The sequence below is a fragment of the Aythya marila genome (genome assembly GCF_965140915.1).
Source record: "Aythya marila genome assembly, chromosome: 2".
In the NCBI taxonomy this organism is placed as follows: domain Eukaryota; kingdom Metazoa; phylum Chordata; class Aves; order Anseriformes; family Anatidae; genus Aythya; species Aythya marila.
The window spans coordinates 130,411,450-130,437,413 of NC_139043.1; the positions used below are offsets into that span (position 1 = coordinate 130,411,450).

At 34.3% G+C, this 25,964-nt stretch overlaps 1 protein-coding gene across 2 annotated transcripts in view; it reads right to left on the reverse strand.

Annotated features, from left to right (window-relative positions):
* Window positions 1-25,964, reverse strand: part of MMP16 (matrix metallopeptidase 16) — a 185,529-nt gene that overhangs the window by 59,460 nt on the left and 100,105 nt on the right. For both annotated transcript variants that reach the window (XM_082754834.1, XM_082754835.1), the window contains 2 exons: window positions 25,737-25,859; window positions 13,630-13,934 (listed from right to left, as the gene is read on the reverse strand). In XM_082754834.1, coding sequence (XP_082610960.1) covers window positions 13,630-13,934; window positions 25,737-25,859 — 428 coding nt within the window. The remainder of the gene's footprint in view (window positions 1-13,629; window positions 13,935-25,736; window positions 25,860-25,964) is intronic.

Here is a 25,964-nt window from a genome sequence, read left to right on the forward strand (position 1 = left end):
AAACTTATTTCTGAAGGCTGTGAGAATGAACACATGCTGAGACTGAATGTTTGAATATGTGTGTGACAAGAGCATGTATCACATATTTATCAGCTCTCTTGCATGGTCCTGTCCTTAAGGGTCATTCATGTACAGGGAATGGACATCCTTCTACCACTCCTGAGTGAGTGCCAGGGTGGGAAAGGATAAAAATAAAAGGATAAAAATAAAATTGAGGCTGATTCCATATTAAAATCAAATCATTGACTTTGACAACAACAAATGTAGATTTTGACTCAAAACCACTCAGATAAAATGTTGGCTTGTTAACACCGCAGCTACTTTTGTTTTGAAGAGATGTTTTTGTTATTGCTGTTGTTTTTTCTTCTTCGTTTCCTCTAACGTCCTGTGTATCCAACTATAATGAGAAATATGTGCAATTACCAGGAGGACGGTCAAAGTCATGCTGCCAATATTCACAATAGATGTAACTTGCCATGGGGCAGAAATCTGTACAGGTCCTGCAGATCACTGAAATCACCGAAATAGAACCATGTACAATTTAATTTATGTATAAAGCATGTGTTGGCACTCTGCAGACATAATTTTTTACCCAGTCTCAGTTAAACTACTGAGATTAATTATATCATGCTCTAATTTAATTCACACTAAAGCCAGGTACAGGTTGTTATTCGTATCCTACTTAACACATATATATGACTAAGATTTTTTTAAAGATAAAGTGACATACCATTGGATTTATATTTGGGAATTTTATGTGAGTGGTTCTTCTTTCTTTATAGTTGTGTTGCCTGTTTAGTTCCTATTAAGAGAAAAAATCATGATAGAATTTTCCATATATATATATATATATTTTTTTTTTTTGGACACAATGCTTACCCCATTTTCTTATGTTCCATCAGTTCTCCAACTGCATCAACAGAACAGAGATATATATAATTCTTATGGTAATGGAAAACAAATATATGTTTACATATTACCATATTACCTGTGACATGTTCAAAATTTAAGTTGTGCATTACCTTTGTGTATTACCATATTTAAATCAACAGGAAGGTGTTTGTCCTGTCATACAACAGGGATAGTCTGCACCAGTAACTACCTTGTCTGAGTGTAATACTGAACTGTTCCCCCAGCAGGCATCTCTGCTTCTGAGATTTCCTTGTATCCCAGTTGGTGCTATTATTTGGAAGCAGTTATTACTTCAGTTCTCCTTCTCTAATCTGAAATTGCATGGTTTCAACATTGCAGGCAATATATCTCTAACTACAAAGGAACTCTATGAGATTAACTCAGATATAAACATCAACATTTGGTCAGATTGATTCCACCCCCTGATGCTGCTGGTTTCTGACTCAGGTCTTTTCATTTAGGCCCATGGCAAAACATTAATTATAAAGTACAAGATACAGATTTAATTCTGTGTACAAAATCAGGAAGCATTCATCATTTACTTGAACTAGAGACTTAAACCTGTCCACCACAACAAAGCTTTTTGCACAAACAATATTATTCTTTTAATTTAGCTGGTCCTTTTTGATCTTTCTTTTTTCATCTTTTCCCCAGCCTGATATTTTAGCTGTAGATGTTTCCAGGTACTGGTGTTAAATGCTCAGCATTTTTTGAAATGCAAACCACTTAGGAAAGAATCTAAATATAGACTTAGAAAAAAAATATGGCCTCAAGAACATATGGTTTAAGCATTTTGAAGTACAGAATTGACAGAGTAAAGCACAAATTATTCTCTAGATTTGAGAACACAGACATTGTGAGAAAGTCTTTCATTAGACAGTCATATGCTGTTCTTAAAAAAAGTTATATATGAGGTTTCCTTATATTTTAGGGTTAGCTTACATTCTACTTTTGCTACAACAATATATTAATTTTCTTCCTAACAGATAAAGATATACACGATTATGTAAAGTTCCTGTCTCTTTCTCAGGAAACAATGACAATATGCATAGTAATTGGGAGTGTGATTTTTCCAATCTGTTTGCCTCTGAAAAGACAGGAAGAGGAGGGGTCAGCACAATAATGATATCCTATAGAATGTCTGTGGAAAAAAATCTTAGAACCACTGTCTTGGAGAAAAAGTCTCCACAAAGCGGTCTTAGCAGCCAACAGAGACTCTAAGATCCAACATGAGATTTGGAGTCCCGAGCCCAGTACCCTCTTTGAACAGCAAAAACGCAACTTTCCATTTAATGGGACAATTTGAGGGTCATAGGTATTTTTTAAAATACTCACAGATAATTCTCTTTCCTAAATTATGTCTACTATCTCGGACTGATAAAAATATAGTTTCAAGCTATTCTTGTGTGTGTGTGTGTGTGTGAACTGATTTTGCCTTTTATGGCAATTTATTTGTGATCAAAAAGGTAACTTCCTTTTTTTTTTTTTTCTTTTTTCTTTTTTTTTTTTTGACCTGGCTTGTTTAACAGTATGGATTTTCATAAGGTGTCCATAGCAAGTGGACCTGAAATGAACTTGAAATTCAGGCTGTGGTGTGAAATCTCATAAAGCAGTTTCCTTATAATTAGCATTAGAGCTGTTATAATTATTTTTAGAGTATACATTTTAAAGAAATACTGTCTTTCTGATAGATGATGGAGAACATAAAAAGATGTATAGGGGATAAAAATAACACTAGAATATGTTAAATCATTTAATTTTTCCCCCTTTTCAATAACTGTCATGGAGAAGATTTATATGAAGCTCTCTCAGATTCAGGACCCAGACTTAAAATCTGCTAAACTTTCTGCTAAGAGGAGGAAAGGTAGGAGCTAGATTTATTTGTTGTGTGTGAGGTCTTTCTCTCTCTTTCTCTCTATTTCTCTCTCTTTCTTTCTTTCTCTCTTTTCCTCTCTTTCTCACACAGTAACCTTATGTGAGGGGTTCTGGGATTAGGAAAATAATCATGAAAAGGCTGACCCACATTTTCTATATGCACTTGTTCAAACTACATCGATCTGCTCTCCCCCCCAAAATAAATAAAAAAATAAATAATAAATAAATAAATAAATAATCTTTCTACCTCGCTACAGAAAAAGAAAAAAAAAAAAGCACTTTTTTTTTTTTTTTTGTGACACATTGAAAAGACACATCATTTGCTTCAACATATTAATGAGCTTAACAAATATTTTTCAACTACATTTCCCATGTTAACTCACTACTCTCAGTATACAGGTGTCTGATCCAATTAATCCAGTTTGGGAAGACAGTAACAAAATTTTTGTTGTTGTATAACCAGCTGTTAGAGACAAAGGCCTCTAGACGACAACAATAATATTAATAATAATGGTGTGGTCTGTTTCTTTTCTGTACATACCTGCAATGGTTACAGAAATTGTCTGTGAGGGGCCATTCTGTCTTTCAGCTAAATGTTTCTTTGGCAATGAAGTCGATGTAACAGGCAATGTGAACTTTCATCATTCATTTCCATGCAAAGTCAACCACTTTAGTTTTAACAGTTCTCATTAGCAGTTTAAGACTGGCTGATAGCAAATTAAGACAGATGGCTAATGCAAGAAGTTTGTTCTACTGGCCCTAGTATGTGGGAAATAACCTCCAGTTGTAGTTCAAATGGATAACTGAATTTGCAGCTTCCCTAGCTACTCCACATAGGCTTGCAACGGTCTGTGTTTGCCTACACAATGATGGAAGTAATATGCAACTTAGTAAATCTTATTACACTTCGTTTTTGATTTACTGCCTGCATCATGACCATTTCTGTTTGGCAAATAAGCCATAGTGTAAATACCGCCTTGGAGCTATAGACACTAAAAACACTGTGTAAGATGTGCTTAACAGACTACACTCCCATTGCTTTAATTAGGAATACTACAAAGTCCATCTCTTTGACTTATTCCTCAGCCTCTCTTTCAGATAGCATATTAGTGTACTTAACAATTTTAGGTCAAGATGGAAGCTGAGAGTATGATATTGATAGCCCCAGAGATATATTAAAATGGGCCAACTGAACACACGTCTAAAACATGGGGCTGGATTCATCCACGTCCCTGCCTTCACTGAGTGCCAGTGTTTAAGTTTCCCTTTTAACAACATGTAAATTAAGCACTTTTCTCAAAGCTAAAATGGTTTTCCATGAAAGCAAAAACAAACAAACAAACAAACAACAACAACAAATAGAAAATGAGTTAATTACCTTGCCAATGGTTAATATTTTCCAACATCTGGTTTCCAGGCAGTACATGGGATATATTAGAAAGATCCACTTCTCATGTCTGTATATTCCTATGCCTTATGACTGAGTCCTCACAGGCTACCCAGGGCCATTTATGGATGCATATAATGCATCTCTTCAATAACTAAAGGGGCCTCTCTATTCGCAAGTGCAGCTCTATATCCATAGCTCTACATACCATAGTAATACTTTTAAGTACACACTGAATGGTTCAGAGTTATCATTTTATGCAACAACTTGGGGTGACTGGACATGGAACAAGTGGGTGTATGCACACCAAACAAGTATAATCCATGTAAGATCTGTGAAGCCTGAAAACAGATTACCCTGTTAAATTCTAACAGCATAACACACACTCACTATTGGGGAAAGAGTGATTTGTTTTCTAAATAATGAAAGCCTTGAGGTTTAGCCATAAAAAATATTATATGTGTACGAGTTGACTCCTGAATTTCAGGGAGAATCGTGAAATGAAAAGAATCATCAGTTACTCCATTTGTCTGTAGCTTGCAAAGTTCTTTTAAATATTTTCTGGCATCTTCAGCATCGTGATATGCTATAAACGTAATTGTTTGTTTCTTTGCTGTATTTTATAATACTGCTAATTACCTCATTTTCGCATTCAAATAGGTTTAGTTTAAAACAGAAGTTGGGCTTCTTTAACCTTGTAACCATACATAAACAAAGCTGTAACTTCAAAAAGTTAGGTATCTTTAGCCTGGAAACAAGATGTGACCGAGATCCATACAATTATTAATGGCATAGATAAAATGATTAGGGAAATACTTCCTCATAATATGAGTATCAGTGTACCTAAAGTGAATTTATAAATGGCAACTTTAAAAATCAAGAACAGATAGCTTTTCACATCTGCTTAAACTATAAAACACACTGCCACAGGATGTTGTGGATACTAAATGCTTACATGGGTTAAAAAAGAGATTACACCAGTTCATGAAAGGAAATCCCTCAAAGGCTATTAAACACAGAAATATGGCCTCTGGCTCAGAAAGCCAATGAGTCACAGATTTTTGGAAGCTAGGAGTGAATATGCCAGGGTTTTTGTTGCCACATGCTTGCCCTTGCTCTTATCCTCTTCCCTAGGTATCAGCTAATAGCCCTATTAAGAATAGGTTGATTTCTAGGAACCCATGTTGTTAATTCTGTGTTTAAAATACGTAAGTATTTACATAAGATAAGTATGATACTATATATATATATATATTTAAGGAACACAATCAGCTTTTAAATATTTATCCTAGTAAAGAACTGGAAAACAAGCATGTGATGACTACTAGGTCACACTGCTTGATTGCAGATTAAACTCAATATGAATAAAAGTTTATTAAAATAATCAAGTAAGCAAGAGCACTAGGCTTTATGAAATGAAAGTAATGTTAAAATTGTAATACAGAGCTTCCTTTAATCTGAAGTGCTCAGCTTGCTTTTTACCTAACCATAGCATATGACATGCATTGTTTGAGATGCAAATCTCCCTTAGGAGACATGGTTTTCACAACTCCACTGGTTCATATTTCCAGCAGCATATATCTGCTGCACTGTGACATTGGCAGCCAAAAGAAATTTACTACAAGTTGATCTATGCACTTCAGAGATTAAGATTTTCATAAATTTTTCCTGGCTGCCAAAACAGAGCCCACAGCATAATCTATGCACTAACTAGAGTCCAAATATCTATCTACATTAGATACTGTATTTGCATCAAATCCCAAAAGCTTTTGCTTGGCAACGTGAACGATCTATCAACTGCATAGTACAAAGTGACAGAGTTTTTTTTTGTTTGTCTGTAAAACTTGTAATTTTTGAGTACTACAGAGTTAGCAAAAAAATTACCAAATCCTTATGAAGAGTTTTGTACTTGTTCTTCCAAAGACAGATTCACGTATATAAAAGTTGCAACTATTCCACATGAATGTAAGCATGCTACAAACATATTCTCCTTACGCTTAAAAGCAAATGTACACCAAAAATACCTAGTACTTCTGTAATAAAATATCATTTACTATTATTTATTGTGTTATTTTGTTTAAAGGCCTCTTTCTACAGAATTTCAGTATTGTGTAGTAATTTTGCTACAGACATTAAACAACAACAACAACAAATGCATGTATATTTTATTTCTGTTTCTCTGGCAGATATTAATATGAGGATAGGAGTATCAAATGAATTCTACTGATCTACTATTTTATCTGAGGAGAGCTTATACTTAGTTTTGCCAAGTATTTTTTGCCACTGGAAGTCAGACTTCTGCAGTTAGATTTTAGTCAGCAACTGGTACATTAAGCATCATGTCTAATCTGCTTGAAGTCTAAGCTCTCGAGACATCCTTGTCTTCCCCAAGAGCTACTTCTAAATCTTGCTGTTTTAAAACGCTGCACATGTGTAAGTAGGTCAATCTTAAATTAATCTAGTTAAAAGTACTATACTCTCCATTCAAACACTCAAAAAAAAAAATGATTTAAAGAAGAGCTAAACTAACTTAAGTGCATTTTGCCAGACAAATCTAAAATCAATTTTGATAAACCAATGCAATTTTTGAAGTTGAAGCAGGAGTTTATGCTTTAAGTTAAGTTAAGCCATCTAGTTTCTGGCAGGTTGCAAAAAATGTTTTCAGCTACTCTCAGCTGGAGAAAGGACATATATACATTAAGAAGCTATAAAAAATATGATGATATGTATTACTGATGGATTTTTCTATTAAAATATATCTTCATCCATGATTGGCTGCTCTCTGAAAGTCTTCTTTCTGATCTATTTACTCTGCCATAATTTTTAGGATTCCATCCGAGAGCTTTACTATATTTAATAGTAATTATGTTTGTAATAAAATATAAAATAAATCCAGGTAAAAGAGATTAATTGAAAATATATAAGGTAAAAGTGAGGAGGAATAACAGTTGCATCTCAGTCACCATTCCCACCTGATAGAAATAGTTTGTGTTTCATTCAACAAACAGACAGCAGTGACGTTGAACTCCAAAAATCATCACAGCCCTTTCATTCCCAACTACTGCTTGCCAACATGAAGCTTCTGAACATAGTCATTAGTTAGGAACCTGGCTTCAGTGAGTTGGGACTGCCAAAGATTATCAGGATTTTACCCAAACTTCATCTACTAAATGTTTGCTGGTATTTACCAACAGAACTAGTCAAGACACACAGGTTTCTAAAGATAATCTAGCTTTGTCTGAAGTCACTGTTCAGAAGACTGCTTTCAGTCTCTTCATCTGTTCCTCGCTTAGGTCTTCAGAAATTATAAATGATGGAAGGTCTGAGATTCATTTAGCTTTGGTACTGCTCACTGTTAAGTTAATGGGAAGGGTGCAAAATGAATTGAGGTTAGTACTTGTCCTCTTCAAGGCTTTCCAAAATAATAAATAAAGCAAGCAAGCAAGCAACACCCCTTACTCCAGAACACTCTAGCTAGTTACCCTATAATAGGGGACATATTATCATTTCAAGTGGACTTTATCACTTCAAAAACAACCTCAATGTGTACACCGCATTTAGCAACTCTGAGATCTGATATTGACTCCTCTCTTTCTCAAAAGTCCGGTAGTGGGATCCTAAGCAACATTCATTTACAAGTATGAAATCATATTTCACAATGAGATCAGATCTAGTGAGTCCTGTATAAAACATATGTTTTGTTTTCTTTGTAATTTGATTTTTTTGAAGTAAACATAGGAAAATTGTCCTTCTGATTGATCCTGCTGATTCATTACTATATTCTATTGACAAAGCAGATCTGCAAGATAAGTCCTATTCATAACTGTGTTGTTATAGAAATACATCATCTATTTTTTCCAGTAGCAAATATCTATGCTCAGCAGATATTATTTAAAATTTCCACAGATTTATAAACACTGCTGCTCAAAACCAAAGTAAAATGTGAAGAGTATAAGTAGAAACATAAAATTGCCTGTTTTACAATAGGGAAAGCATCTTATCCCTAAGACCTTGAGAATGCATATACATCATGCTGCAGTAACTTGGAGGATAGGGGAGGAGGCTCTGAAGCTTAACAACTACTAATGAAGCAGCATGTCCAGAAATCTAGCACACTAGTTATTCTACTAGAATCTGATACTTCAACCTTTAATTATATTGCAGTACCTTAAAACTTTATGTGTTCCAGATTTAAAAATGGCCAGATGAAGACAACATGTGACAGAGCCCCATTAAAGCCAACAAGAACACTACCATCAGCTTCAGTACAGGAAGACATTTTTATGCTAGCAGCTAACAGTAGAGGCAGTCCCTGCCTCCTCTCATCCCTGTCAATGACTCTGAATTTCTATACAGAGATTTCAAATATTTTCAACTGAAAATATATTTTGAAAAAGACTTCTGGTTAAGGATTTTGACAATACTATACCTCCAAAATATTGCCGCTCTTAGCAAGACATCATTGTCCTTTTCTGGATACATCATTCATTGTCTAAATACTTTTCACTCCAAAAATGAGGTGATGTATATCACCTAAATGGATCGGAGTCATAGGGACAATGAAATCTTCTCCTCGCCTCCAGATTGATATATTAAGATTTTTTTCCTTTTCCTTTTTTTCCTTCTTATTCTTTCCAGCATATAAATTTAGGAGAAAATAAAGTTGTTGTTTTTTTTGTTTGTTTGTTTTTAATAAACACTGATTTTTCAAATAAATACTTATGTCAGTTGATGTTGCTTATTTTCATCTGTTTTTTTTTTTATTGTTGTTTACATCTCTAATTGTCCATCCTGTATGACCTCTATTTCCTTATTTTACATGTATATGTTTGTCTTGTTATTAATCTAAACTGTGCTCTTTGTGAAATATTTTCCTGTGATTTTCACATCCTTTCTGATTTCCTGTTCCTGACTAGTGTTTCACTTTCAATGTTTGTTTCTTCCATCCTCTTCTACTACAGTTGCAAAGTGCTACCAAAATAATCTTGAGACTAAACAAACTAAACTTTCCCTGCTGCAGCCCATACAATGGTGTGTTCCGCACCTGTAGCTAGAACAGCACTGGTATCACACCAGTGTTGTGTCTATTGCTGCACAATACCGGCACAGCATCAGGACTCCCTCCAAACCCCAACCAGTAGACTGGGAGTGGGCAAGAGGTGTGGAGGGAGCATCACCAGGGCAGCTGACCTAAACTGACCAAGGGGATATTCCATGCCATGTGGTGTCACACTCAGCAATAAAAGGTAGGAAAGGGGAAAAGGGGTGGAGGAGGTGGGGGGTGGGGAAGGGGAAGGTGGCTCTCATTATGAAGATGTCTGTCCTCCTATACAACTGCTATGTGTATTGAGGCCCTGCTTCCCTGGACGTGGCCAAACATCGCTTGTTGAAGGGAAATAGGATTTCTCTTCAGGGAAATAGGAAAAAAAAAAAGATTTTTTCCCCCTCTCTCTGTGTCTCTGTGCTTTCAAGCAGTCTTTGTTGTTGTTTTTTCCCTCTTTATTTTCCCTTGAATTAAATAAATTATTTTTTTTCTCAACCCATGAGCTCCCCCCCCCCTTTTTTTTTTTTTTTTCCAGAATACTTTCTTCTCCTCTTCTTTTGAGGGGAAGTGAGAGCAGTTGTGGTGAAGTTCAGCAGCCCAGCAAGGTAAAACCAATATTGTTTGCAATCACCAGCAGCACAATGGAAATTCAGAGAAGAGTTCACTACAGTTTAGCTGGAATTAAGGTATCAGCTGTACTCAGTTTATAGGGTATCCAGAAAAAAAAAAAAAAAAAAAAAAAAAAAAAAAAAAAAAAAGATCATTATAGAGAGTCTGCAAGTGTTAATTTGTGTGACCAGAGTGTTTTTGTTTGTTTGTTTGTTTGTCTTCTGAGCAACAGGCCCATTAGTCTCTACTCCTACAAAAGTCTTATTCGCTCCTCAGAATGAGGGAAAAGTGCAGACCCCACAAAGCACAGACCTTTTTCACCACCTTGTTAAAATAGGTGTACAAGCCACAAAAAATGACCCTGAAGTGATAACAATGGAAAACAGCACTAAGATGCAGAGATTATGTGTTTCTATTGAAAACGACCCCTCAGTCTGTAACGTTATTGAAACCAAGCAAAACAAAATAAAATCAAGAAAGCATGATAAGAAAATGACAACAAAAACCCAGTAACAACAAATCACCCAAAGTATGAGGACAGTGCTATTAACTAGTCAATATAAAGTAATGAGTACTGAATTTGTGTATGATAATTTATATTCTTGTTTTGTGCTCATTAAATATATACATATATTTAAAAAATAATAATTTAAAAAGGAAAACTGTCTTTGAAAACTTTCCAAGGAGTTGCTTGTGTTTTCTGAGTTAGAGAGTATGGCAAGCAGTTTTCATTAGCAGAACACTAAAAGGTGGAAAATCAGGCTAGTACTTTTCAAGAGGACCTAAGACTTGCATTTTGCTGCTAAATAAGCAAGCTGATCTATGTTTTCAAATCACTCTGGAATAATAGAATTGTAATCAGAGAAAAAGATTCTTTGGGGTGAGATTTAATTCAAAAACAAAACCAAAAATTTATGACCAAAGGTTTTTACCCTTGTATTGGATTTCTAACAACACTACATGGAGTTGACTATTGCAGGACTATGGCAGCAATGAAGCTTAAAAAAATGACACTCGCCCAGGAAAAATGACTCATGGCTAAGATCAGAAAGATATTTTTCAACCTTCTGCTTTTCAGTGTTCTGAGACTGAGCTCAAGATGATAGGGAGCCTAAGAGAGCTGTAAGTCTTTCCTTCCTGTCAATCCCAAATGGCATGCTTGTCTTCTTTTTCCACCTGGAGATTTTTTCCAGTCACAAAACAACAACAAAAACAAAAATGTGGACATTCCTTCAGGATTCCTAGACCTAAGCTAATGCAGTAAGATCATCAGCTAATGCAGTAAGATCATCAGCACAGGCCTACCTGATAACTGGAAGTCACGGACAAATAGCAACTCTGAGTACATATATCAACTGTACTTAGGTTGATATTTCTAGGCTGACAATCACGTAATACTTTCATTTAGACAATAACTATGACCTAAGATCCAATGTACATACAATTTCAACAGTGAAACTAGAATTTGCCAAAATTCTTCAGAATATTTACATTGATAAGATATTTAATTTCAATGTATTTTGCAGAAATTTTGCAGTCATAAACTGGGTTTTCTATCTTGACTATCCCATTTTAACAGAAATCTGACTCCCTCAAAAAGGATATATGAGCACATCAAAGTACGTTATTACACTTGCAAAACATATTTCCTGTGATACCTGTTGGCACTTCATGACATAGATAACAAAAATTTTCTTATAAAAGGTCAGTCCTCTAAGATATATGAAAGCACAGTTTTAATGATAGTATCATTTTACTTTCACTTACTTTTTTCCTTCAAGATATTTTAAAATGAGTTAATACAAGAAATAGCTCTTGACAACTATTCCACAAAACACAACCACAAGAAAACACATTAAGAAATGCATGTCATTTTGCACTCTGAAAAATATCTAAGTTAGAGTAGAAGAAGATAGCCAGAAGGTCGCACATTTTCATAGAGACTAAAAGTATCCATATGTGGAACTGTTCCAAAGGAGTTATCACATTTTAAATTGACACCTTGCCTTCAACATACACGTCTGTAGATTTTCCTGTGTGCTTAAGTAATAACTTAAAAAAGATAGAACATTATGTGCAGTGTTGGTCTCCCACAGAGTTCATAAGAACACTTTCATTTAGCCTCACAATGCTGTGACTATTTACCTGAGCTGCACAAACAGAAGACTCCCACTGCTGTTTCTTTGATCTGAGCTTGTGGAGGGCAAATATAAGCAGTGCAATATGTTTTGCTCCGATAAGAATCTGGGGCTCAGTCCATAGGAAATAAGCTTCTTGAACCCATTCTGCTACTAAAGGCCTCCACAATGCAGTATACTGTTCTTGCTTCACTGACCCTTACACAATACAAGTATTTCCCATCAGAATCATCACAATATCCTATTTATACCCCTGAACTATTAAGTTGAGACTTTGTTGTAAGCACAAGGCTACAAATACTGGTACACATAGAACTCTGAATTAGACTCAGAAGATGAAAAAGAGAGGAAAGAAAGGAGTTAAATAAAGTCCTTAATTGTTCACAAATTTGGTTTAACATTCAAATATAACAGTTTTGCACTTAATTGTCGTCTTTATCATCTTTTGTGTACCAATAGCATCCTCTTTGTGCATCTGTATGTCTTCTATATGTCATTGTTTGCTGAAGAGACTCTCTCAAACTATGGAAATGAGTTAGAGAGATCTACTAGGACAACTGGGGCCAAAGCAGCAAATGCACAATAAGTCTACAAAAAAGTTTTTCCTTGATACTGTTCTGCAGAGATAGCTTTAAATTAGGCTTATTAGATAATAACAGTAATTTAATCACATGAACTTGGAGCTCAGCAAAGGCCATATTATTCTTCTGCAAATAGTATCATTAAAGAGTATCTGCAGTCTTCACTTAGCAAATTTTAGATGTACCAACTGTAGTAACTTCTTTAACTCTGAGGCATTTACAACTTAAATAAGTAATTACGAATCACAGAATGGTTTGGGCTGTAAGGGACCTTAACGATCGTCTAGTTCCAAACTCCCTGCCATGGACAGGGAGACCTACCTCTAGACCAGGTTGCTCAAAGACCCATCAAACCTGGCATTGAACACCATCAGGGGCCATCCACAGCTTCTCTGGGCAACCAGTGCCAGTGCCTCACCACCCTCTGAGTAAAGAATTTCTTCCTAATATCTAACCTAAATCTAACTTCTAGTTTTAAACCCTTACTCCTAGTCCTATCACTACCTTCTTTGCTAAAGAGTCCTTCCCCAGCTTTCTCTTATGAGTTCCAAAAAAAAGGTTCAAAAGTTATTGGGAAGCACTAATTCTGTTCTTGGAATAGCACCCTTAAGAGTTGACTTTAAATGCTACTATTGCATCACCATTAAGTAAAACAGAAGACTAGGTTTTATACAGATAGGTATCGGTGAGAAGTATCAGTCGTTCTTAATCTCTCATATCACTTCTAATGAACATTCCATTTTCCCTAAACCTAAATAAAATCCATATGGCCAACAAGTACAAAATGCAACTTGTTTATGTAAACACTCATCAGTACAATGCTTGAATTAACACAAGGGTTCCTAACAAGAATTTAATGTGTTTCAAGAGAAACACTTCTTCACGCTCTGAGTTACATTTAGACAGAAACTTTCTATTGAAGATTCCTAATAGACCAATTAACTGAAGATATTTCTAAAGCAACATAAACTTAGGGTAGAAAACTATGTGACTTAAGGACAGGGAAGCATGGAAATAGCTGAAAATTCATGAGATGCTTTAATTAATATTAATTATTTTGTTTAAATTGAAATCTTCTCTTACCATCATGATTAGGATTTCCCAAAGTCCATGGCTCATCTGAGTCAAAATGAGTGTCTCCCCCAATTCCTGGCCCAGGGAAATATGCATGGGCCAAAAATCCTCCCTCCCCGTCAAAGGGAGAACTGTCTCCATGAAAACCTGATGCAAAAATGATTGTAATATCCACGTCCCTCTTGCCATTTTCTAATTCAATATAAGGAACTTCTTCAAATGTTAGAGGAGTTACATTCTGCCACACATCAAAGGCACGGCGAATGGCTTTACGAGTTTCAGCATCACCTACTTTTGGAGTGACGTTCTTAATGCTGAAAGAAACAGAGAAAGAGTAAATAGATTAAATTTTACAGAGTGGTAAGTGACACTGCTCACATCCACTTTTCACTAGATTATTAAAAACATAGAGCTTTTAATAAAACATATTAGTGTTGTTTTATATTCCTTAAGAAAAGTATTTTTAAACAAGCAGGTGAGAAATTATTGTGTTAATTCGTTTAGCCCTTTACACTAGTTGTCCTTATATGTTAGCTGACTTATTCTGAGCAGTACAAAAATCTTATTTGTAGAACATTAAAAATATTTTTAAATGAAAAAATTCTGAACAGGGGGATAACCAGATTAATCAGCCACTGAGTGCTTACCTCCTGGACCACAATTCAAATACATCACAGCTGAAGAATGGCATGTCATTTCTGATCAAAAGCTTCAAATGTTTCCAGTTAAATGATTTTTTAACTTCTTAGTGAGCCCATTAACAATAGCAGAGCTCCATACTGTGACTACCAACCAATTTTTACAAAGCCTCAAAAATGGTTCTTGTTTCATTTGGAACTGGATAGATAATTTCTTATCACAAATAAAGCCTTTCTATTTTGTAACAGGCTAAGATGTTCTTTAATAATCTGATCGCGTTTATTAATGTTTCATAAAACTGTGGAATTTGTCAGAAAAATCATTTTATAGAAAATCAGTTTTATGCTAATTCATAAAAAGTTAAACAAAAATTTCGGTCTCTACTACATATACAGTTACACACACACATAAAAAAAAAAGGCAAAGAAATGTCATAATCACTGTTGAGTTCAAAATGGAACTAAACTGCATTACAGTGGAATTATCTTAAAAACAAACAAAGAAAACTACCCTTCTTTATTTAAATTTATTACTTAATTCAAGAAAAGATTGCCAATAATCAGATTCAGACCTATCCAATTTCCTCTGTAATTTTTACTCAATTCATGCGCACAACAAAGACTTATATTATTATGTCTGTACTGAAACTGCTGCAATCAAATGCACCTTTTTTTTTTTTTTCATTTGACGTGCTTTGCTGAACATCCATCCATCCATCACAAGTTTTAGAAGTAGCGTTCTGGAATGCATGTAAGATTTCTGTAAGTTTATACAACACGATGTGCTGATGGAGATCACAAACACTTCACTAGTCAGCCTGAGAAGATTCATATACTTGATTATATGATACTGAAAGTTTATAAAAATGGAAGCAAACCTTTCAAGTCTAATTTAATTTTACATATATAGTATGTAAAATACTTATTGAATTCCTCTAGTTTCATCATGTTCTTTTAAAACGAACTTTGTCAGATTTACAAAGTCCTGCCACACAGATACCACTCAGAGAGGAAAAATCCTGACACCTGGGCCTGGCCCTATCCTACACAATGTAGATGTTGTGATTCAGATTGCTTTGTATGCCTTTTTCTCCTGCTTTTGTCTGGGATAGAATTAATTTTCATCTTAGAGGCTCATATGTTTTTAGAGGATTCTGTGTTTTAGGATTTTTGACGAAAACACTGTTGATAACACACCAATGTTTTTGGTTGTTGCTGATCCTTGCACAGACTCATGGACATTTCAACTTCTTGTGCTGCCCTGCAAATGAGGAGGCTGGGGATGCACAAGGAAGTAGGAGGGCACACAACCAGGACAGCTGACCCAAACTGGCCAAAAGGATATCCCATACCAAATGGAGTTATAATCAGAAATAAAAGACAACTGGGTGAAAGAAGGGGGGACATTTGGAGAAATGGCTTTTGTCTTCCTAAGTAACTGTTATGCTTGATGAGTATCTGCTTTTGTGGAAGCAGCTGAACACCTGCCTGCCAATGGGAAGTAGTAAATGAATTCCTTGTTTCACTTTGCTTGTGCACATAGATTTTGCTTTACCTAATAAACTGTCTTTATCTTAACCCATGATTTTTTTTTTTTTACTTTTATCTTTTAGATTCTCTTCCCTGTCTCACTGTGGGAGGAGTGAGTGAACAACTGTGTGGTACTTAGGTGCGTGATGGGCTAGCAACACCTTTCCTCACAGTTACGTATTCCTCATAGTACTGACTCATCAGTAACTTTATGATTAGTGTTGTTTTGATTTTCAGGTAGTTAAAAATTACTGGACACACTGGGCCAAGTATCAGGCCCTGCAGAACCCCTCTCTAAAAGCTCCCTACTTTGTGAATTATTTTTTTTAAGATGTTTTAAGATGTTTTGGAGTTTGTAGCCTACCCACACGTTGAGAATGTACAGTATTTCTTTCACAACCAGAATGCCATATAGCACTAAATGAAAACACCTCACAAAAGCACACTTACACTGCCACTACCAGAAACTTAACAACAGTTAATGTGCTGCTTTCCTAAGAATATCACTACAATGAAGATGACATTTTGCATTAGTCTAATTTTACAGTGTACTCTGTAAGGCACATAAATTGTCCCAAGCACAGCTCACTGAGGGATTAGAGCTTGTGCTGCTGCATATACAGCAAATGAATAAACAGGTTTTTATAGAAAATAGAATACGTGTAGCAAAACTGCTATTTTTTATGTAGTAAAAATGATGAAAAGAGATTGGATAAAAACAGATTGGAATTTTTTACTGGTGGTAAACTGATCAATTGTTTGGTCTAAGAGAAATTGACTCACATTTTGAACCTCATCATTTTACATTTTCTTGCTTTTCAGTGCACAGAATTAAGTTTTAGTCATTGATTATAAATGAAAAATTGAGCCATTCAACTAGTTTCACACACATTAACTATGGGTGATTACCTATAGTGGGGGACTTTTTCTAGGAGCTTCAGCTATCAAATTACTTTTGAAATAGTATTCTACATCTCAAGAGTCATTGTCAATAAAAAATATTTTTCAGAGCATACGTTCTGTATTAGAAAAAGACAGATTTCTGGCTTCCAAAATGGTCTTCCGGAGAGAGTAAGATTGTAATGAAAAATGTAGCTTCTAAAGAAATTAAATAAATCAGTATTTATTCCAATATAGGAATATTTCCAGAAATGATTGTCCTTTTTAATGGGCTTAATACAAGTCAAGTTCAATCCTAAAAGGGCAAATTCTAATGCTATTTGTAACACCAGTGTGGAAGTTTTCTGGCTGGGAAGCTTGCATAGAATATAGATATGAAATCCAAACAACTTTACATTTCTTTCATGGTGTTGATCTTCAAAGGGGTAGTAACAAAATAAATCCATACAATGTATCAACTATCAGGGATTTTAAGGCTCATCACTTAAAAGGCTTTGGTTTAGACATATCACTTCAGTAGCAGATAGTCTTATGTGGTCTTTTTTCACGTGGCTCTACATCTTAAAGATAGGAGTCACCTAAAATAGTAGTTGCTGTCACTGGTAACATGAAAAGAGGAGCTAGGCATCTTACACTCAATGTGTCCATATAACGTGGCTCAAAAAAACTTGGGGACATGCCAACCCAGATTTATTCTTATTGCAAGGTGGTAACATAGCAAGCCAAAAGCCATCATAATAAGAAAATGGTATTTCCTAAGAACTGCTTTCATAACCTCTCTGTCTAGTGATCATTTCACAGGAAAGAAATTCAACTGAGAAATCTCCAGTGATGGCCTTGAATTGATTTGCAATGAAACCTTATAAAGGAGCTGAAGACAGTACTTGCAATTCCTTCCAATGGAATTTTTTTAGTAAGTAAAAGGAAAACAAGTTGAAATATTTCTTTAGATGCCATTTTTTACAAACAAGTATACTGACTGATATTTTGCACAGATTTTGAAAGCTGTTATTCTTAGATAATCACAGACATATATCCATTGAATACAGTATTTTGTGGTTATTATTGCTGCTTGACGCAAACATTGTTTTCAACCTTGCAGTTGCTTTAGTCATAGTAGTTTTTAAATCCATCTCTTGTAAAAGAAAGAAAAAAAAATCATCAGTGATATCCACTTTTCATGTTTAAGTAGTATTTATACAGATACATGAAGAGTCTTGTTTGGAAGACTGCTATTCTGAAATTCTGTCTCCTCTTGATTTTAGAAAAGCTTTGGGTTTTCCTTCTACTCCTCCCCCTCTTCACCCAAAATAGCCTCCAAAAAATTCTCCATCTTTCAGTGACAGATTTTTGGCTGCAACAGCTTCAGGAGCCTCGTAAGGCTGTCAGGATATACCTCACATGACTGTGTAGAATCACTCATCTGAAAATTAAATACAGTGTATTAAGAATCACATATTTGCCATTAAATTTCACTGTTTCCTTCTTTTTCTTATGGTCCTCAGAGCAGCTCACTATATCTTTCACATAAATTGCTACGATCCTGTATATAAAATCAACACTTCTGACCAAACTAAAACCCAAGAGACAGTTCAGCAAATGCTAGATAAAGCTCAAATACTTTTGCATAAAGCTTAGCATTATTGCTTACCTTAGCAGAAACAGTCTTCACAAGAGTTATAATAACTCAGTGACAGACTCCTTCATGGCCTGTAGACTTTGATACTTTTATTCTTCCCCAAATATAATAAATACTGTTCTTAAATTGGTTCTGTGCTCATTTGTGCAGTAAATCCAGAGTACAGGATTAACAATATCTTACTACCCTGTTGTTATGATTACACTGGATACTAATGAGTGCTTTTGAAATTATTAGGTAACTATAATGATGCAAGAGGACTTTTTAAGGACTTTTTAGGACTTTTTTCTAGAACATGAATATATCAATTAACTATACATTTAGATAATATTTCTACAATGTCATTTCTTTCAAACATTCTAAGATTTTCCCCAAATTTGGGGAAAAATTCCCATTTTCCCACAAATGGGAAACTCTTTTCTAGAGAAAGAAAGAGTACAGAAGAAAAAAGATCAGGAAATTTAACTGAATAGGTAAAAACATGCAGTCTGTAATCCATATGAAGTAGTCAGCCATTTCTAGATCTATAATTGATATGAAGCAGTTAAGATAAAATAAATTGAAACATAATTTAAATTTAAATAACTTGTTGAAACATTAGCTTCACATTGCCATTGCTGTCAATCAAACCTAAAAAAAAAGGTTTTCTTCTATCGTTTTTTTTTCCTTTTTTCCCATCCCAGTCTTACTCCTATTTGAAACAAATAGATCACCTCTGGTTAAAGGTATACTGCATTTTGTGCCATCATTTATCTACAGGCACTTTCCATCAAGTAACTTCATTAATCTCTCACTGATGTGGGTTTTCTTAGCTTCAACTTCTTTGCAGTCTCACTTTGCTAACTCTTTGTAGCTATAACCTTAAAACATGTAAAATGTGATCTTGATTCATATAGCTCCAGCTCCAGCTGATTAAGCCGAAGTCAGATATATTGCTTTTGATCTCCTTGTTCTGTGATCACAATAAAAGTCAACCTACTGTTGCCACATCTATAATTCTCTTGGCTATTCTGTTTCATGGACAATACTCTCCCTATAATTTGTTAAAAGGAGCTGAAAAGTGACAAAGATAAGGTTTCCAAGATACAAAGCTAAGATTATTAAAATACTTTGTTTCTACAGGAATGTGACCCATGTCATATTTTACTACTAATTAATACGAATAAAATGCAAGACCAAAAAAAATAATTTACAATTATAACATATTAATGTTTAAGGATTTTATTATTTCTGAATTGTTGAAGTAGTCAAATATAAAAGAAATGAGAACTCATATTATACAATGGAGATAAATTTTATTTGAAAAGGGCTTACACTTAAAGTACATATAGTGAAAAGCATTTTAATTTAAATTACACTGTGCAAAAGCATGGCTAATTGGCTTAATTGACTGTTAAGTAGGAATTCTCTCACACAAGTACAGTTATTGGGACTTTTCATTACCTTATATACCTTTTATTACGTATACTTTACATGCCTTTACTTCTACATTTAGTGGTTAGAAATGCTGAGGTACATAACACAGCTAACTGTTTTTTAAGAAAAGGGAAAGAATCACGGCTATGAAATTAGATTTTGAGATAGCACCAAGCTTTAACAGGGGGTATATATGCCTAAATCAGCAGGTAGGAACGGAAGTACTTTATTTTATTCAGATTCATAAACATTGCCTATAATGGTACTAACAGAACTAAGGTAAATACCAGAAACCTTCCCATGTAGCATAAGGTTGATTATAAGTCCACATTTTTTTTTGGTTTTGTTTTTCTTTTTCTTTTTGAAAGCTTGTGGGAAATACATATATAATGGCAAAAGAATGTTTAATACACAAGGATCTATTAAAATTTACGCTGTAATTTTGCATCCATGATTATTAAGGAAAGTTAATGCTTAGTTTCAGTAATCATAGGATCCCTGGCCCTTTAGTCCTCAGGATATGAAGCTCTATGGTAGTCTATAATAGTTTATGAGAATTTCATTATTGAAAAGAACTAGTCTCCCTAGTATAAATACCTATTTTTCTAGAGCATGCAAGTACAAGTCACCAGAGCTCCAGCAAAACATGTGAGTGGTAATGATAAGAACACACATGTGGGTCAAATAAAAACATCTGTTTTCAGAGAACCCTAAGAACTTCTTCCCCATGCCAGTCAGCTTGCTTTCCTCATTTACAAGTATCACTTCCCAATACAAATCTGCATCCATTTTCTGTGATACTGTGTGTACTTTGATAGAGAGCAATGAAAGATTTTGGCTACTGACTTGAAATTTAAAGTTCTAGAGCACATGGTAGGGTATTTCCACTGACTTAATGCCTTGTAAGCCTCGTGTGTATGTTGGGAAAAATGATACAGGCCAGTCCTGTAAATGTTTCTGGCATGTTTCAAAATGTTACTTAGGCATAAGATAATACAACTGAATTAAAGCACAGAATATTGCTTCCATGTTGAAGACTGGTTTTCAGATGTTTCAGTTACTCAAAAATTAATTAAAGTTAGAAACTTCTCATCATCTCTGAAAACAACAACAAAAACACAGAGAATGTTTATCCCTTATTTCTGTTGTTTTTATTATTATTATTACTATTTATTTATTTACTTACTTTTAAAGGAAAGAGAATATGCTCATGTCTAGACACTGAAATAACCATATATTTAAAAAATACAGTATGCAAATCATCCCATCACAAAACATATGCTCTTATTTCAATATTGATGGCTCTGCCCTTTTTCATTCATGAGCAAAATATAATCAAGGAGATTCAGCATACACAATTCTTAGTGACAACTTGAATTAATAAGGAATGCAATTCCTTGATTTAGGAAATATGTTCTTAATAGTCCTCTGTGGCAGTAATATTATGTTATAATCCAACGTGTTGCTACTGTAAATCAAAAATACTTTCTAAAGTCTTTCTTAACTCAGCTTTGTCTTATTTTTCAGTGTGACTTTCAAACTTCAAAGAAAATTTTCTTTCCATGTTCCACACAATGTGGGTCATTCAGAATGTAGTAATAATATGGTATATTTTTAACAAGACATATAGGACCTTTCATTACATACTGAAGCTTCCATCAAGCATTAATTCATTTAACTGGACAGCATAAAGGTAGGCATGTCCAAATCTTTCATCTTTTGTTGCTTTTTGGGGAGCTGAAGTCAAGGATGAATCCAGCTTGTTGGGAAAGGAAGAAGAAATTAATCTAGTGTTTGACCCAAGGCCACTGACCATCTGCAGTTAAGCTTTCTCTACCAATTAAATTAATGTTATATATTGCTGAACTTATTATTATTATTATATATATTATTATGAATTATTATTTTTTTTCTCTTTCTCAAGAAAGAAGAATAAAGCTGCAGAATAGCTTTTAAATTGATATTTTATTTTATTTTAAAATGTTAAAGGTTCTAAATGAGGGTCTTAATTCAACACAAAGTTTGAGTTTTCAGAGAGCATTCTCTAATTTTATTTGTATAAGTGTTCTGCAGGCTGAATAATCTGAAAAATTGGCTAATGACTGACTCTCTTAGTGCTAGAGTTAAAATTATGAATAGTATGCCCAGACTTCTGATGAAGAGGACTTTATATTCAATAATTCTCTATCTAATTATATGCCTAAAAAAGGCATATAAACATTCATGTTCTATTTTACAAAGACAAGTGGTTTATTGATTCACATCCTTACTCCTTTTAAATACTGGGTGATTTACTTCCCTAGCAACAGAGAAGGTGATTGCTTTTTCAGAGAGACTTACAAGTGTCTTTGTAAATATCACCTTAAAAAAAATAAAAAATCCCTTAATAGGTTTCATAAATTTCTTCTCTCAATCTATATTATGTTCAGTCAGAGATTGTTTTGTAATCTGATACAGTCTAAAACACTAAGAGACAAGACTTTGCCATTAAGATCTTTCTTGTTCTGTAATGGAGCTAGTTCTCACTAGTCCTATATGCTTATGGCTGTTTAAAAAGGTTAATCACTTTCTGTTTCTCCTTTCATAAAAGTTGTATTAGAATATAGGAGAAGTATAAATAATACATAAGTATAAATAATGTTTATAAGGTATGCAAGCATGAACTATACCACACAGAACAGATACAAGAACTACTATTGCTGTGTAACTTCATTAGAAACAGGAATTCTTAAAAAAACACCCTATTCACCAGTTCAAATAATTTGAAAGCTGCATTCCCTGGAGGAGAGAAAGTATAACTAATGCAGCAAAATATCCATTCCATGCTATCATTAAAAATATTGGAATTCTGCATATTGACACTGACTGTAGATATATGGCTGTCTAAGACTAATGATCATCTAAGCTAAAACTGTAATATGTGGCCAGAAAGGATGCAATTAACACAAATGATATTGGTAAATGATTTATTTAAAGCTCCATCTTGATATTTGAGCTGAATTTCCTAGCCTGAAAAATTACAAATTGAAAACATGGAAATGCAGGAAAAATGTGATATAAGTAGCATGTGTATCCATTTTGATCCCCTTATCTGTGATTACAGAGACAATCTAAGGGGAAAAATATTCTTAACAACATTTAATCATTCAAATTTAACAGGTGCCAGGAACAATTCTTGGGGGAAAAAGAAAGAAAGAGAAAAAAAAAATCTAGACTGAAAATACAAGTAGACACAGATTAAAATGCATTTATATGTGATCTCAGTTCTGTTTTTTCAAACAATAGTTTGATATTTTGCCTAAAGTGATAATTATTTCATTTAAATCCAGCATCCAGGATATCCTCTAGCTAGAGAGATAGTAAGTGGTAAATGTAGCTTTTGAACTCCTTCAGCGTGCTCCCCTCAGCATCAGAGTTGCACCAATTTGACGATACATAGAAAAAACGCTACATCTGTGAATTTCACAGAGCCCAACAAAACTTTATACATTTACAGTTTTATATTAAATACTTTCTAGAAATAAGCATCTAGCATTTGAAAAGTTTGCCTTACTCTATCCCAGTCAAAGCTCCCCAGAAAAACATAAAATAAAAGAATAAATAAATAAATAAATAAATAAATAAATAAACTTCTAAGAAAACCTGCTATAAGCTGCTGTTAAGGTTCATGTTCTGCTCATCTTTATTGGGCTCTTTTTCAAGTAGTGTCAATGCAATACATTTTTTTTTGCAGTTAACCTTCCTGTTCAGAAAAGCAGGTGAGTGAAGTGCTACGATAAGATAACCTTACAGAATGATAAAATCATAGAATGGCTCAGGTTAGAAGGGATCATCTAACTCCAACCCCCCTGCCATAGGCAGCAATGCCACCCACTAGATCAGGTTGGCCAAGGCCCCATCCAGCTAGGCCTTGAACATCTCCAGGGATGGGGTATCCACAACTTCTCTGGACAACCTGTTCCAGTGTCTCACAACCCTACCTTGATTGATGGCATTTTTTTTTATTGTTTATTCTGTGTTTCTGTTCTATTATTTCCAGAAAAGTTGAAGAGGTAGCAGACACTGATATGAAAAAGAAATTATCCTTCCTTTGGAGGTGTTCCTAAACTTAGACAGTTAAGACTACAAGGTTGGACTAGTCAGAAACAATGCAGCTGGAAATCTGCAGGTTACAAAGAGACTAGCACCAAGAAAAATGGAGCAGACGTGATGGTAGAGATATGTTCAAAATTTTAAGGGAACAAAGTAACTTAAAGGGTCATTGAGTTAACTGTAATCTTGTCAGCAGGGAACCACTAGGAAGGACAAAATAAGTGGAGAGAAGGGATAAATTTTATTTCTCTATTTTATTTCTCTTTCTCTCTCTTTTTTTTTTCCTGTTGTTAGTTGCTTTGAATTTCCTATATTCAGAAAAAATAATATATATATATTATATATATATATAATATATATTATTCTAAGGCAACTTGGCTTTTCTAGTTTAAATGTCTTTTGGTCTGTAATTCACTACAAAAGTATTACAGGTTTATTCACTTTAAAGCTCTTGTTGACTGGAGGTCCTGTCAAAATGAGAGACTGAACATTTTACAAGAGGGAAGGGAAGGCAGGAGGTAAAGAACTGCTATAAATTCCTCAAAGTGAGAGAGATTACTAGATAGTTGCCACATAGTTTAAAACTGGGCACCCTTGTTTGGGATTATGATGAATGCTTTGGGTGATGGAAGATAAACAAGTGGTAAGATTTAGACTGTTGTAAAAAATCCTGTAATGAAATAGAAAATTGGACTCAGTACAAATGAGATGGGAAAAAAAAAAAAAAAAAGCATTTTTAGATGACCATGAATTCTTTTCATATGTATGCATACATGTACATGCTATGTTTAAATTTTAAAATGCAGATAGAAGTGCTTTCTTATTACATTATATTTTCTTATTTCTTTATTGTTACATTAACAATAAAGAACATAAGCCAGTGCAACATACTAATCACAAGGTAGTCAGTTCTCTATTGCTTGAAGTTATATCAGTGTTTAATGCCTTAAATAAAATTCTACAATTCAAACATAAGCCATAGAATTGATATAGTGTTACTAATAAAACTCTCTTCTCAGTTCTACGAAGATCAGTCTATATGACCATTAGAGCTTATGTACTTAAAATCTTATGCTTATATGGGGTTATGAATAAAGGTAACAGTCAGTGAATTTAAAAACAGGTTTATCCCTTGTAACTTACTCTTGTTAGATAGTACAGAAATCACAGAAGGGATGTGTAAATTTTCAAACAGGCTGTGTGGGAATCAGTCTGTTGACAAACTATGCATACTACATTACATACATGACATTTACTTTGGTTGACAGAACTCTGGCAAGTACGCTGTATGGATCTAAGTTTCCCTGGAAAGATCAGATTTTACAGAATAGGCAATATACTGTGTAAAGTATGTGCCAGACTCATGAGTTACAAAGATGTACAGCCCCCATGTATCCCTATACTCATCGCTGGGTAAGCAGGAAATGGTTAGGTCAGTGACTCACCAAAATGTAATCAAATTCATTGGTGCTTCAAAACAGACCTGTAGGCACCTACATTTTACGGAGACTGACTTCCTTCAATAACCTATTTTACATACTCTAAATTAGCGATCTCAGTTTCATTAGAGTGCTCCTACTTTCAGAGAAATGTTCTCTGAGAAGCTGCCAAGAGGGTTGTAAGGTAAGGTTAAGGACATACTGGGTGTGAATTAGATGCTGAAAGCTTCTGAGAATTTAGTGCTTACTAAATGCATGCAATTTTAATCCAGGAAAATCCCCTGGTTCTTAGGTACTACATATGTATTTATCCAAGAGGTATTCAAATCAGCATTTTTACATCACATATTAATAACAAACTTCTTGAAACATTGAAAAATATTTCAGAACCTCATATTTACTTTTAATTAAAATTCAGTGCTACTAGTGAGATTTATAAATCTACATTAGTATTTTTAGTACCTGTAAGTGATATGTTTGTGCTGCCACTTCTGTCCTGTTAACGCATATCGTTTCCGACGAATGTTAAATTTAGAGCTACCTCGTGTTTGGTCAGGCACACCACATCGAGGCTTCTTCATCCAGCTGCAAGAAACAGCACCATAGTTGAAACAGTATGAAAGAAAAATCATAATCACTGCACTCAATTAATAAAGATATCAAACTTTTTTTTGAAGTTAGAGTATGATC